The sequence below is a fragment of the Mesoplodon densirostris genome, chromosome 6 (assembly GCF_025265405.1).
Source record: "Mesoplodon densirostris isolate mMesDen1 chromosome 6, mMesDen1 primary haplotype, whole genome shotgun sequence".
Classification (NCBI taxonomy): Eukaryota; Metazoa; Chordata; class Mammalia; order Artiodactyla; family Ziphiidae; genus Mesoplodon; species Mesoplodon densirostris.
In genome coordinates this window covers 19,306,615-19,321,248 of record NC_082666.1, presented here as the reverse complement: position 1 = coordinate 19,321,248, position 14,634 = coordinate 19,306,615, and the positions used below count along the sequence as shown (strand labels likewise).

General features: G+C 44.1%; 1 protein-coding gene across 6 annotated transcripts in view; it reads right to left on the bottom strand.

The window, feature by feature from the left end:
* Positions 1-14,634, bottom strand: part of TNC (tenascin C) — a 94,737-nt gene that overhangs the window by 25,355 nt on the left and 54,748 nt on the right. For 2 of the 6 annotated variants that reach the window (XM_060100642.1, XM_060100644.1), the window contains 4 exons: positions 13,056-13,328; positions 10,196-10,468; positions 1,921-2,193; positions 88-360 (listed from right to left, as the gene is read on the bottom strand). The exons of 1 other annotated variant lie outside the window; for it this stretch is intronic. In XM_060100642.1, the coding sequence (XP_059956625.1) occupies positions 88-360; positions 1,921-2,193; positions 10,196-10,468; positions 13,056-13,328 (1,092 nt within the window). The remainder of the gene's footprint in view (positions 1-87; positions 361-1,920; positions 2,194-10,195; positions 10,469-13,055; positions 13,329-14,634) is intronic. 3 more of the 6 variants (XM_060100643.1, XM_060100645.1, XM_060100646.1) reach the window with 2 other exon arrangements.

Below are 14,634 nucleotides of genomic sequence, written 5' to 3'. Positions count from 1 at the left end.
CTGCATCCGAAGCTCTTGTCATTTCCCAGCCCTGTGAGAAGAGGAACAGAGACCTTTTCTCTATTCTCTCCCATTTGTATACAGTACCTGTTGTTGCTATAGCACTGACTGGCTGGGATCGCCTTCCACTGCTTATTCCATAGAGTTCAATTTCGTATTCAGTGGCCTCTCTGAGACCTGTTATGTCCCTGGTACGTTCGGGGGCAAGTAGGGTTATTTCCAGTGGTTCAGACTGCTTTTTGGTATCTCTGATTTTGAGAACAAAGCTGTCGAAGACCCCTTCATCAGCTGTCCAGGACAGACGGAAACCGTCTGGGGTGGCATCTGAAACCAGAAGGTTGTCAACTTCTGGCTCGGCTTCTAGAGGGGGAGAAAATGGTGGAAGGAGGAGAGAGAATATCATCCAGCAGCCCGTGCAGTCTTCTCTCCAGTGGGGCTATCAATGTGGAGTGACGCCCCAGCTCTCAGAGATAGAAGTGTCCTGAGATACCAAAAATAAAATTATCCAACACGAACATGTCTAGTAGATCTAGGAGAGGGGAAGGATGGAGTTGACACATTCAATACAAGCCAAGTGGGTGATTGCATGTGTGAGTTTTGTCTAAAAGCAATTCTGTTAAATCCACATCTGGACTCAGCAGTGGCCCCTCCCATGCATTATTAAACAAGTTCAAAGTCAGTAACTTGTTTACATTTACTCTCTGTCCGCCAGTGGCTGAGTGCCCATGCTCTGTGAGACCTTCTTCCTTTCTTTTTGAAAAGACACATAAACCAGCATTAATGATCTGTAGAGCTGCCCGTGATGATACTACTGATTATATTTCCCTTGATCCTGAGGAAAATGGCTTTAAAAATGTTATAAACGTTATGTTCTTTTTGGTCTTTTTCTTGGAGCTGCTTTACTAAAGAAGGCTCCTACCCTTGACTGGCCTGCTTTGCGTTAACCATTCAGTAAGTGTTCAGATGGTAGAACTAAGACTTGGAACCTCTTGTGCTACATACGTCAGACCCAAGGTATTATCTTGGATTGCCTTAACTAGACAAAACTCAATGTCAAGGTAAATTTAGAACTGAGTTTCCCAAAGTATACTTAGAGCAAACTATTCCTGTTTGATCATAATCCATTGTAAAATAAGTTTGGGAAACATTGCCTGGGTAAGTCCCTCTTGGAGAGAAGCATGCACATTAGAATGTTCTCTAAAGCCTTGTGGTCAAGGATCCTGTTAAACTATGTTTAACTCGGTGTTTCCAAAACTTATTTGAACATGGAACTTCTTCACTAAGTAGTACCTTTGAATATGGAGTTAGTAATCTCTAGAAAGACTTTGGGAAATACAGATTGCGGACTGTTAAAGTTGTTCATGCTATATTTCTCTAGGAATTATTAGTGTTGAGAAAATTATGGATTTAGTCTGTGCTGAAGAATCTCGATGATATTAGTGTTTACCAGTATAAGTTCACAGTTGGTTTTCCAATGACAAGCCCACCTGGGAAGTTTGTCAAGATCACAGTTGAGGCTTTGAGGTGACAAACGTAGTAAATAAGTTTTTGAATATACTCATTGGTATATTTCTTTTGAGAAGGCTGAAATGTAGCTGGGGACCAGCCGTGATGGACACAGAGGAGGGTGACGTGGAGTAAGCACACAAGAGCTACAGACAAGACATGGCCTAAAGGATTTGGGGTGCCTAGTGGAAACATTTCGACCTTCTCGTATCTGGAGTGGGAGAAGGGGAGTGCTTGTTAGAGACATAAGACAAGAGAAAGTGTTGCGGGGGGGGGGTGACATAAAGAACAGGCCACATCTATGGATTAAGTAGGGAACATGGACAGGGGTGTTAAAACCGTGGTGATCTCGTAGATGGATTACATGGAAGGGAACCAGGAAGAGGAGAAAATGGCTCACTTGAGCCAAAATACCTGTAACAATCTCAGCCCTCAAGGGCTTGGTTTGGTGCCCTTGGGTGAAGCCAGAGACCATGACCTCATAGCCAATGCCGGTTATGAGGCCTCTAAGCTCCAGCTTCCTCTGGGTTCCTGAAAGTGTGAATTCCTGGGGGTCCAGCAGCTTCCCAGAATCCACCACCGTTACTAGGAAGCTGTCAAAGGCATTCTCCGATGCCATCCAGGAAACTGTGAACCCGTAGGGATTAATGTCGGAAATGGTTAGGTTTTCCAGAAGGGGCAGGGCCTCTGAAAGAAGGGAGGGGTGAAAATAACTCAGGTTAGCAGCACTGACTCTGCTGAGAAAGCACAAGCCTCCACGAACACTGATAGATACCCAATGAATCATTAAACATGTTATATACTCAGAAAGTGCATATTTCGTAAGAGCTTATTGGGTGCCAGATGATGTCTTGTGTAAATCTCTCAACAAGCCTATGAGATAGATGTTATTCCCATTATACAAGTACGAAAACTGAGCTTCAAAGACGTTGATTGACTTGGCCAAAGTCACAGAGCCTAGTATGTGAGAGAGCAAGGTTTTAGCTGGGTCTGACTCCAAAGGCCATGAATTTTTCCCGATAGAATCAAATATCTTGTGTTGGGTTTGGACTCCTTTGTCTATTTCCCACTAACTTGTAGTCTTGAAGGAAATCAGCTTTTTTATTTTATTTTTTAAAGTATACTTCCTTTTTGGTATACTTCGTATGTTTCTATTCTACTTCTAGTTCCTATTTTGAATTAAGTTGAATAGGCCAGTTAGTGACATACATCCTCACCAGCTGAGATAAAGGGATGAGGTAAGATTTTTCATGTGTCCGAATGTAACCACTTACGATCATGGCCCAGTAAGGAATACTAAGATTTGCTAATTCTCTTGCTGTTTATTTTCCTGGATAAAGTTAGGCTCTTCAGTAAGTTCTGTGACTATTTGTTCATTCGTTCACCAGACATCTGTGTCTCAGGCACTCTTATTTCATAGGTGCCAAGGGATTCCCTAGAGGAATGACCTTATATCAGCTTGGTTTCTGTCAGTACTTCCCAATTGACAAGGCTTCACATCCATCATCCTATTGAGTCCTCACAATGACACTGTAAGTAGATATTACTACCCCCTCTTCTCCCCCATGGCAGCAAAGGAAGTAGAGAGGTCAATGATTTATCCAAGGTCACATATCCACTAGGCGGCTGAGCTGGGATCCAACCCAGATCATCTGACTCCGGGTTCAATGTTCTTTCCACACCCTAAGCCAAAGTCTAATAATTAGTCAACCCCATGGGTGCTGGCAAGACCTGAGGCATAAGCAGAGTTAGTGGAGAAGGTCCAGTGGCTCCCCTCTCATAAAACACAGTCATGGTGAATGTGTTTATTTTTCATCAAAGTGGGCATGGGGATGGGAATTCCATGGCCAAGGCTGCTTTAGCCGCATCTAGGTTAGAGCCTGCTTTTTCACTGAAGCTAAATGGAAGCATTCAAAGAGATAAATGACCTTACACTAATGCCCAGAGTCTAATCCATGGAATGTAAAGAAAAATGTTTAAAAAGAGATGTTTGGTGACTGAAAGAACGGGTGAATGAATGCCCTAACCCCCTAAGCAGAAATTTAAATTTTGCTGTGGCTTGGATTTCCTGTACTTATTTTGAACCACTTGGTGTTTGTCTTGAAGCTTTTTTTTTTTTTTTAACCAAATAAAGATCTCCCCCAAATCATAACTCTATCAAAGACAAAGATGAAATCACATATACTGTGCAAACAGGCCTCTGTCTGCAAGGCAAGGGTTTCAAATTCTGTTGCGGAGCTTTGTTTAGATAAGTGGCGCCTTTCTCTGATAACTGGCCTCCTTGCACTTCCATGCCATCAAAGCAGAGAATTCTGATGAAAAGGAGGGCGTTCAGGCTAATTAGTCCATCAAGGGCTTGATATTTATAGTCCCTTATGTTCAGTTTTTTTTTTCTTTTCTCTTTTTAAAATATGCTTCTTTTAAAATGCGGAGTCTTTTCACATCAAGGATTAGCTGAGACAATGCTGTAACTGGATCTAGGCTTCCCAAGACCAGCCTCCCTTTCTTCTCTCTGTTCTGTGGGAGGTCCTGCAAGAGGCTACAACTAAGAGCCTGATGGGATCTGTGGCCGGCCATGCTTCCCCTCCTGGGCAGTGAGGTTCTTAGTCATGGCTACTCCTCGGCTCACCCCACTAAGGAATTACTTGTTCTGCATCTGAAGACTGAACAATTGAATTCACATTAGCTAACTGGACAGAAAGCATAACTACTCTCTGATCTTACATGAAAACATGTAGTGTTCTCTTAAAAATAATAGGAAAGTCATGATTGCAGAGGTCTGTTGTTTCCATCTAGGCTGTTGCTTTTTTCTTTCTTTCTTTCTGTTCTTTTCGGTTTTTTTTTTTCTTATTGCTTATTTTTAAGAATGCTACTTTCCTCATATTGTTGGGAGATAGAGGAAAGGACCCAGCAACTGTAAAATGCCTCCGGGATGCCAGGCAGTTAAATTGAACCACATCCATTTAATCCCTGAGAAAAGGCTGCCAGAGGTGCCTGTGAATTGAATATTTTCTCTTCATACATAAAGGAGTGGGGTTCAGAGAAGTTAAGAACTGGCCAAGGTTATATAGCTAAAAAGATGTGGGAGAGGGTTAGAAACCACATAGCCTGATCTCAAGATCCCCACTGTTCTAGGAAATCATGCTGCCTCTAGTTAAATATGTAATTGAACTTATTAATGTATTTTACTTATATAGATAAATAGCAATTTATAGCAATTCAGACCTCAAGAGAGGCCTGGTTTAAAGTGAAAATCAGCCAGCAAAGATGGTCTCCTAAAAATTATCATTAGTGGAAGGCAAGAGACTTGTAAATATTTTCTGAGGCTTTTCAGGCTAGAGATTTGGTAAATTGACACCATTTGCAGCCTTTGCCATGGATTTAGGATAATTTCAGGAAAGGAAATAGAAAACTACTTGTTTTAGTAATTCAAAGAGAAGTAAGAAGTCGAGTTTAATGAATGGTTGCGGTTTAATTAAAATTGAGATTTATTTGCTATCTTAGATTGAACCTTCATTAACCCGTTGTAGATGTCAATCTTAAGAAGTAACTTTTTTAGAAGAAAAAGATAAATTATTTTATTTCTGGGGCAGGTAGTTCATGGGCTGCTTTACCTGTCATGACTTATGGACAAAATCCTGCCTTGGGCCATTTCTAACTTAGAACTCACTCTTCAGCCAGAATCTCCAAACCGTGAATCAGACAGCCTATAAAACTGGGCACAGAATTCCCTGGCAGTTTTATACAACTGTTGAGTCTACTGGCTCCATTTCCTAAGAGTGGCTGTGAAAGGTCTCTCTTTGCAAGAGTATTTGCTTTCTTTTCATGTAGAAGTTTACATATGGAATGAAGTCTATATTTGGGGTTGAATTTCCCTTTAGAATGCCTATCCTCTTTCTTTCTTTTCCCCATTTTAGAATTCTGAACAGACAAGCGAGAACCTTTGACAAAGGCAGTGAGGGGTCTGGCGGGGTCCCCAGCCCAGGTGGTCCCTGCCACACTAACGTCATAGCCAGTGTTCTCCACCAAGCCTGTGATGTGAGCGTGCTGTGCGTCTCCTGAGACTGTGAACTGCTGGGGCTCCTGCAGCGAGGGAGAAATCCTAACACTGATAACAATCTTTGCAAAAGGCCCGGCTTGAGTGGTCCATGACACGTTGAAGCTGTCAGGGGTAAATATTGCTAAGGATTAGCGTGCCCAACAGTGGCTCTGGCTCTGAGGGAAAGGAACATGGGCAGAGAGAAAGAGAGACACATTATGAGAGGAAGCAGAGGACTTCTACAGGATGTAGCCATAGAATATGAACGTATCAGTCCCTCCAGATATTTGCAGAAAGGTAGTGTATTAGGCTGTGTCCACACCTGCGCTGGTTATAATATTAGAAAATATATTGCTTTCTCTGCAGGTGTGGACTTGCATTTTTTTTTTTTTAAAGAGAGACGTGACCACTTGCTGGTCATGTATGAAGAAAAGTGAAGAAGCCATTATAGCAGTAGATGAACTATTGTAAAGATGTATTAAGAGTACATTTTCTAAGGTTTGGGATGGGACACTAGCTCTGTAAGATGTTCCAAGAAAAGATAGCTTCACATTATATTGAATATTATATCTCACCCTAGAGGTTCACAAAGCATACTAGCATTTTAAAGGCCTCAGAATGCTGGTTCTGTAAAGAAACCTACTTAATTTTGTTTAGCCCAGCACTTCATAAATTTATCAATGGATACCTTTTCTGAGGAATATTCTCTGAACATCTCAAGTTGCTGGTGTGCCACTGAGCATGCCTTAGAAAATACTACTTTGGAGTTTCCCGATTTAGTCTTCTATGATCTATTTGGATTGTAGAAATTAAAGGTTAATATCCACAGAAGAGAAATTCTTTGTAGTAGTCAAAAACCCAAATGTATGCAGCATAGGAAAATTTACATCTCACTCTAAACACTATAAAGGTGAAAATGTCCTCTATTTAAAAATTCCTGGTCTATGTAAAAGTTAAAGGAAAACTTGAAGTTAGACTTTGCGTTTTCTGATTATGAAATTCACTTATTGGATCATTTGGAAAGATGGATGGTTCCCCTGAGGTTAAGTTTCTCTTGTCCCTTAAAATCTAGATAATCAGTGATGAGAACAACTCATTTTTAATGTAGGGGGCCTATACTGCTAGTTTCAACTGGGATGTATATGGTCTGGCCACCTAAATGCACATTTATCAAATAATACTAACATGAAAATAAGTTCAACCCAGACTGTATTTTAGAGAGAGGCAACCGTCCTGGAGGATTGAGATACTAGGATCAGGATTTAGGGTTGGGAAGAAGCAGACTCTTTCTTCCAAGGACTCGGGTGTTGTTTTGCTGCAGCTCCAGTATTTGGAGGAAGGAAGGAGCTCATCTGGATAAACTGTAACTGGACAACTGCACAGCATAACTCAATGCCATAAAGTCTCTAAGGACAAATGAATCTGGCTCAGAAGCAGAGGATAGCCGTAAGGAATGGTGGCATGGGATTTCCTCCTTAGCAATTAGTTTGAGAAGCTAATGATGCTATAATTTTCAGGTAACAGCATTGGCAAATTACCTCAACCACAGAAAAAGTGAAATCCTTCAAATGGGACTCTGTCTGCTTTTTCCTTATATTTTGCTGTGGAAGGAATCTCCCGAATTAAGGACGCACGGTAGGACTCTTTTCATGCTACCAGAGACTGGCAGTGCCAAAACCCAATAAGACCTAGGTTTTCAAGGTCAGCTTAACCTCTAGCTGTCTCCCAAAGGATGCAACCAAGCTGAAAAGCGAGATGCAAGAAGAAAACTCAGAGAATGGTAGTTAGGGTCCGGTCAGTGTTGCATGCAAGCTAGGGATGTTTTTCTTTTACCACTTCTAACCCTTTGAAACAATTTCTTGACATGTTGTCTGCTTCCAGGAAAGACAGACATTTTCAAAAACTTAATACTCTGAATGCTCACCACATGCACCAAGATGTGAACAAGATGATAGATGAAAGGAAGACTCTGACACTTTGTGACAGATGTCATTGGATGACAAAACATGCTTGATAGAGTAAATGTCAAAAAAGAGCAGTCTGTAGGGAATGCAGACAAATAAAAGTCTCAAGAACAAGATGAGACCACTAGGTCCTCTCGTGTGGGACTTGGGCTGTGCTTTGGGGTCTTTTTCTCTGCATGCTAGTGACACTACTTTTAAAATCTTGGTGGAGAGAAAGAGAATGTAGATCGTTCTGACTGAGGAAAACAACAATGGCATGCACACACCCCTTTGAATAAGACATGGGCAAACTTTGATTAGAAAGACCACAGGCAGACAATAATGGGAACTGGAAAAGATTATTCAAGATCAGATGAAAGGATGGTTTGGAAATTCAACCAAAGCACATCAGGTTAACTCTATACAAACAAACAGAGCAACTCCAGATGTGAGTGGGTATTTAGAAAAAAGAGGTTGACACAGAAGTTCCTTAATTTGAGGTGAGAATTTTTCTTTTTAAAGTTTTAAAGCTCTGATTTGGATGTCTCTCTCAAATTTGAGAAGGATCTGGAGGGACCAGGAGGGTGAAAAATGGGTAGAGGTTGATTTTTTGGGAATGCTCTTCAGGGGAAGTTCAAGGGAGAGTGAAGAACCCATCGTGGGAAATACCTGTGGTTGCTTGGACCATCAGGGTCTGAGCACACTGCCTGCCAATCAGCCCGTGAAGGTGGACAGTGTAATCAGAAGAAGCTTTGAGGTTGGCAATGACAAAGCTGCGAGACGCCTCAGGCACAGAACGTACCACCATTTCCTGGAGGTGGTCAGAATTCCTAACTTCTATAAGAAAGCTATCAAAGGCAGACTCCTGAGCTATCCATGAGATGGACACACTGCCCGAGGTCACATTTGAGCCAGTGAGGCAGCTAAGGAGAGGTTCAGCTACTAAAGCAAGAAGAAAAAAACACGAAAATGTGTCAATTCAAAACACTTAGAGGGACTTCCCTGGTGGCGCAGTGATTAAGAATCTGCCTGCCAATCCAGGGGACAAGCGTTCAAGCTCTGGTCCGGGAAGATCCCACATGCCACGGAGCAACTAAGCCCATGTGCCACAACTACTGAGCCTATGCTCTAGGGTCCATGAGCCACAACTACTGAAGCCTGCATGCCTAGAGCCCGTGCTCCTCAACAAGAGAAGCCACTGCAATGAGAAGCCCTTGCACTGCATTGAAGATGCAACGCAGCCAAAAAAACCAAAAAACCAAAAAGCAAACCACTATTAGAGGGTCAAAATCAAAACATGTAAGACTAAATCCATAAAGTTTTAGCCTTAACCCTCTGGTAAAGACACTTGCATTTTTTTGAAAACCAACTTGAGCCATGAGGAAGAAATATATGTGTTTGACTAATTTCCCTAGGTTTTGGTATACTTTCGTCTGGCTGGGATGAGAACTAGGTATTGCTGGCTCACAGCTTTTCCTATGGTCCACGCTGATAACACTTTGTAGACTCATGTAGAATGAGGACAGACTCTCCCTCAGCTGTGAGTGACTTAAATGATAGATGCTTTTTTTTTTTTTTGCGATACGCGGGCCTCTCACTGTTGTGGCCTCTCCCGTTGCTGAGCACAGGCTCCGGACATTCAGGCTCAGTGGCCATGGCTCACGGGCCCAGCCGCTCCGCGGCATGTGGGATCTTCCCGGACCGGGGCACGAACCCGTGTCCCCTGAATCGGCAAGTGCACTCTCAACCACTGTGCCACCAGGGAAGCCCGATAGATGCTTTTGATACTACAATGTTAACCCTTTTCTTGAATTCCCCTAGAATATGGAACCCCTTTTTGTGATCAAGAAGAAAAGACTCTCCTGTGCTTACTCCACAAATAACTTTAAATTTCAGTTTGTGATGTCTAACTTTATCTCTCAAGAGAAGGCATTGTCCAAAATGTGCTAAGAATGCTATTTTGAATGGACAAGGCTCTCCTTTCTGAATTCACATAGAATTCTCTTTTGCTGCATTCCAGAGAGCACTTCCCATAGCGTGTATGTCACAGATACCGCGGATTTAGTGAAAGCAGTTCACTCTTTTGTTGACCAAGTTCCTTAGTTAACTCTACTTTTATTTTTGCCATCTACCATTCACTGTTCTGGAAGCAAGCCGGCATGTTCTGGTCTTTTCTCCTAGAGATGGCATTGGAATTGGAGTGGTCTGAATGGCATGACTTCCTCGTGCACTCATGTGATGAGTAATCTTTGCTCTTCCTCATCACTTGCCCAATTCAGTTTCATTAAATCATTGGAATATTTGGGTATTAGGAAGTCAAAGGCACTAGGAAAAGGCAAAGACAGTTGGATAACACACAATATAATTTTTAAGACCTCTCTGACCAATATAGACGTCTTTCCAAGTCAAGGACATCTCTCCTCATGGCTTTTTGGCTACTGATGAGGAGAATTCTTTTCTCCAGATTCAGCTTGCATTCTGGACCAAACTACATTTTATGCTGCCAATGTCCTGGTCAGGGATAAATTAGGAAAGTCCCCATCTGGGCTGCTGCTGGAAGAGAGTTATGTTAAATAGCGCTCCAGCCTAGTGTCACGGAACAGTTAGTGCCCTGTGGCCTGTGCGTCACTGGGCAGGATGGAGCGGCTTTGCCCTGCAAAACAGATTCTGGAGAGAGGGTGTTAGGAGCGGGCGAATGTGCATGTACCTGTGGTGACCGTGGTACTGATGGTTTTGATCCGGATGCCAGGAGTGTGTCCAGACAGGTAGACAACAAAATCATTACTAGGGCGGAGCCCTGAGATGTGAGCAGTTCGTTCAGCACCAGAGATGTTATATTCCATTGTTTCCAGGAACCTATTGGAATCAATAATTTCAACGGTAAAGGTCTTGAAGGCCCCATCGGTAGCTGTCCAGGAGAGATTGAAGCTCTCAGGAGTGATGTCGGAAACATTTAAGTTTCCAATTTCAGGTTCTCCGGCTGAAAAAGGAGGGGTAGGAGAGAAGAAAGAAATAAATCTGAGTTAATCATGGCGTTTGGGTTTGAAGACTGCAGTTGTTAACAGAACCATAGCCAGCTAGAAAGATCCGACAGTTCAGGCTTAGGGTGACGTGAAGAGATGTTACCAGTCAGTGCCAATGGGAGAGAAAGAGGGGATCGATTAAAAGAAAAATACAAAAAGGAAGGGATGGCAATCAGATCTCCCTGCTCTGGAGCTGCCACACAAGATCAGGGTCTGGCCGAGATCTGGCGTGTGTGAGGAGACCTGGCCAGTGACGGCAGCAGGACCTGTTCTGTTGAAGCCCAGATGCTTCTGGGAGCCACACCTCAGGGATGCTGGCCATCGGTCGAAAGATACGAGCGCTGGCGGCTTCTAGTCTCTTCAGTTGCACTCAGGAGACCACGAGTACTTGGCTCCAGCCGGCAGACATCCTTTGCCTTGAGGGACCTCCCATCTGTTCAGATGACGACTAAATAATTCTGACGCCATTACCCTCCCAAGGTGGTACCTTGAGGCTTCTGATTTTGTGACTTAAAGGGAATTGGCAATTTGTCAGTGTAATTCTTGGTATTTTCATCATACTTCTGACAAGGGCCAGCTGTTCTCATATTCTGCTACAATAGCTTGTCTTTTCTTTTTTTTTTTTTTTTTTTTTTTTTTTTTTTTTTTTTTTTTTTTTTTTTTTTTTGCGGTATGCGGGCCTCTCACCGTCGCGGCCTCCCCCGTTGCGGAGCACAGGCTCCGGACGCGCAGGCTCCGGACGCGCAGGCTCAGCGGCCATGGCCCACGGGCCCAGCCGCCCCGCGGCATATGGGATCCTCCCAGACCGGGGCACGAACCCGTATCCCCTGCATCGGCAGGCGGACTCCCAACCACTTGCGCCACCAGGGAGGCCCAGCTTGTCTTTTCTTAACTGCTTCTACATGGGCCAAGAAAGCTAGTATTGCATTGCCAACCAAGAGAACTGAGCCAGGACAAGGCCATCAGGCAACCCTGTTTGGCCAAGAAGTAACATTTTGTCTCAGAGATGACCCTACCAGCGGTTCTCCGAGCAACAGGAATAAAACGTGCAGAGGGCAGGCAGAAGCAAGATTTGAAAAGCTAGCATTGCCTCTCCAGCCAGGCAGGAGAAAGACTTCACGTCCCAAGAGATCTGGTGAAACGCAGGTCAGATGGAATTATGGCCTTTCTTCCCCACAGACCAACTTGTCAGGAGCAAGAATGTTGCTATCCTTATAAAGAAAAAAAAAAACATATAAAAATACTAAGAACACCCAAACCGCAAGATCTTCAGGAAAGATCAAAAGTGGCGGGTGATTTCTTTGCCTTCTGAGAAGGGATTGTTTATGGATGTTAGATAAAAGAGCCCTGAGTCCATCCAGGGCAGCCTCAGCTGCAATTTTTAGGCATTTCAGGGTCACCATTCATGCAGCAGTTGTCTGTGCTGTGTGCTTATCTCAGCGAGAGTTACTGAAATGATTGAGGCTAAAATGCAGAGCTACGTTTTTGCTAGAATCCACTAGGACACACAGGTTTGCAGAAAAGTTTAGCTGCAATCATTATAGGAAAACGGGGCAGGCATATGCAAAACCAAACCTGACAGCCTCTGTTCAATTTCACACCAATGGAGGCACACGGGAAGATGAAACATGGAAACCAGTGCTGGGGAGGGCTGGGCTCTTGAGCAGGCTGCAGGGAAACACTGAATGCCCTGTCACTGGAGCAGAGTGATGAGTAAACTATAATGCGCCCTCCTGGGTCCGGACTGAGAGTGTGCCCTGCAAAGGCCAACAGTCCAGGGAGCAATTCTCGATTAAAAGAACAAAAAGGGCATCAGATCTTTGACATTCAGAGCCCGGGACATTCTTTGTTTCAAATGCTGCTGTGTGTCCTTCTGCTAATGAATGGCTTGTTCTTTGGTACTGTCTCCAGTCATAATTGTGTGATGTTTTGTTTTTTTTCTTTTTTGGTCTAGCTATTTGCTAATTTGATGTTCTAACAGTGACTGAGTATCTGAGAGAATTGCCCGGAGGAGGAGGTAATTCAGTTCTCTTATTATACTCCGTGCATTTTAAAGAAACATTTAAATTAAAACATTTCTTTTAAATGCAAGAACCACATGCCCATAGCCTTGAGGGATCTGGGATAGTAAAGCACCATTTGCAACTAGCAAAAAGCCTCTCTGAGGTAAATAATCTGCGCTCCACCAGAACTCACACATCGGAAGGGTCGGCTTTTAGTTATAGCCAAGCACTGGAGAGAAGAGTTAAGACCATCAGGCTGTCTCGTGAAATGGAAAGCCATCCTTTAGCAGAGATGTAGTTATAGGATTGGATAGGTAAGGTCTGGGAGAGGCTAGAGGCTAGAGGTCAGAAAAGGTAGCACCTGCACGTTCATTCTTGAGATGTCAAGGGCATCTGGACCAAGGCACAGCCCCTAGGGAGGTGTGTGAGCATGCAAGTTCAGTAGCCGACGGGCACATGGAAAGGATTTAGATATGGACAGAAGCTGGCTCCCCACACGCCTCTTGGAGAGAAAGCATCATGGACAGGGAGAGGAAGGTACCTGTGGAGGCCTCAGCAGAGAGCACTGGTGTTCTATAGCCCCGGATCACCCCGTAGATGGTGACTGTATAAGGGGTGGCGGCCTTGAGGCCCTGGATGTCCACAGCCCGCAGGCTGCCGGGCACCGTGAGGTTCTGAGCTGCCTCCACCCTGTTGGCCTCCTGCACCTGAATGACAAAGTGCTCATAGGCATGGTCAGCTGTGGTCCAGTTGAGTTTGAGGCCATCCCAGCCAGCCTCGGTCACGGCTAAGTGTCCCAGCTGGGGGAGCTCCGCTGAAGAAGGACAGAGAGGAATTTGTCAGTGCTGCAAACGGAAAGCGAAGAAACCGAACGTCCCACAGCCCAGCTCTAGGGAAGAGAGAAAGGGGAAAGAGAGTTTCTTGTGTTTGTGTGTGTGGTCATTCTTGGTCTCGGGGAGCTTCCCGTTTGAACTGCGGTAATCTGGCCACAGCTTTCTTCAGGAGTTGAAGATGGTCCGAAAGGGGAACATCTACACTGTCCATCCTTGAGATGGCAATGCCGTCATGACCGCTGACAACCCACTGCTGGGAGGTCTCTGAGGATCCTGCATGACTAGCACCCTAAAGGCCCATGGAAAATGTGGGATTGTGGGTCAGGGTAAGAGAAGTAGGAGTTGGTTAAAAGGACAGGCTTTGGAGGCAGATGGGCCTTGGTTAGAATTCCAGCCCCGATGTTTGCTAGCTGCGTAATCTTGGGCATGTCACCCAGGTCATCTCTGAGCCTTGTGCCCCTCATCTTCAATTGGAGCTGACAGCACCATTTCATTGGAATGTGTGATGATTGGATGATAATATTTATAAACCTCTGAGTTTATACCTGACACATACCTGACATCACACCTGATACATAGTGAGGACCTGGTAAATGGCAGCCTAACAGATACACAGCTGTTCCTTGGTACCCTTGGGGGATGGGTTCCAGGACCCCCATAGGTAACAAGCTGAGAATGCATATAAAATGGTGTAGTATTTGCATATCACCTATGCACATCCTCCTGTATACTTTACAAAATCATCTCTAGATTACTTATAATACCTAATGCAATGTAAATGCTATGTGTGCAGTTACCAGCACATGGCAAATTCAAGTTTTGCCTTTTGGAGCTTCCTGGAATTTTTGTCCCTAATATTTTCTATCCTCAGTGGGTTGGCTCCGAGAATGCAGAGCTGTGTATCACTGTTTCGATGTTTCTCCTTGGAACTTCTTGGTCACGTGGGAGAGAATTACCTGCTTCGTCTCATTACTGGGCTTTGGGAGATCATCTCATTGCTGGCCACAGGCTGTCTGACTGGGTGTATAAAGCATGTGCTGAATCAGGTTTGGACAAGTCCAATGTTTTATCTTTGGACTTTTCTCATCCTTCAGAGATCAAAGTTTCCGTACGGTACTGGATTCTTGGCTTCGCATTTCCCCTCCCCCCTTCTCCTGATAGCACTTTGTGTCTGATTGAAGAATGTCTGCATCACAGACAAGGCCGTTGGTGCCTACTCTTCATTAAAAGTGATTATGTTTTGCTCAGCAGCTGGTGCAGAGCAGGGCCCACTATTCATTTCTCTCC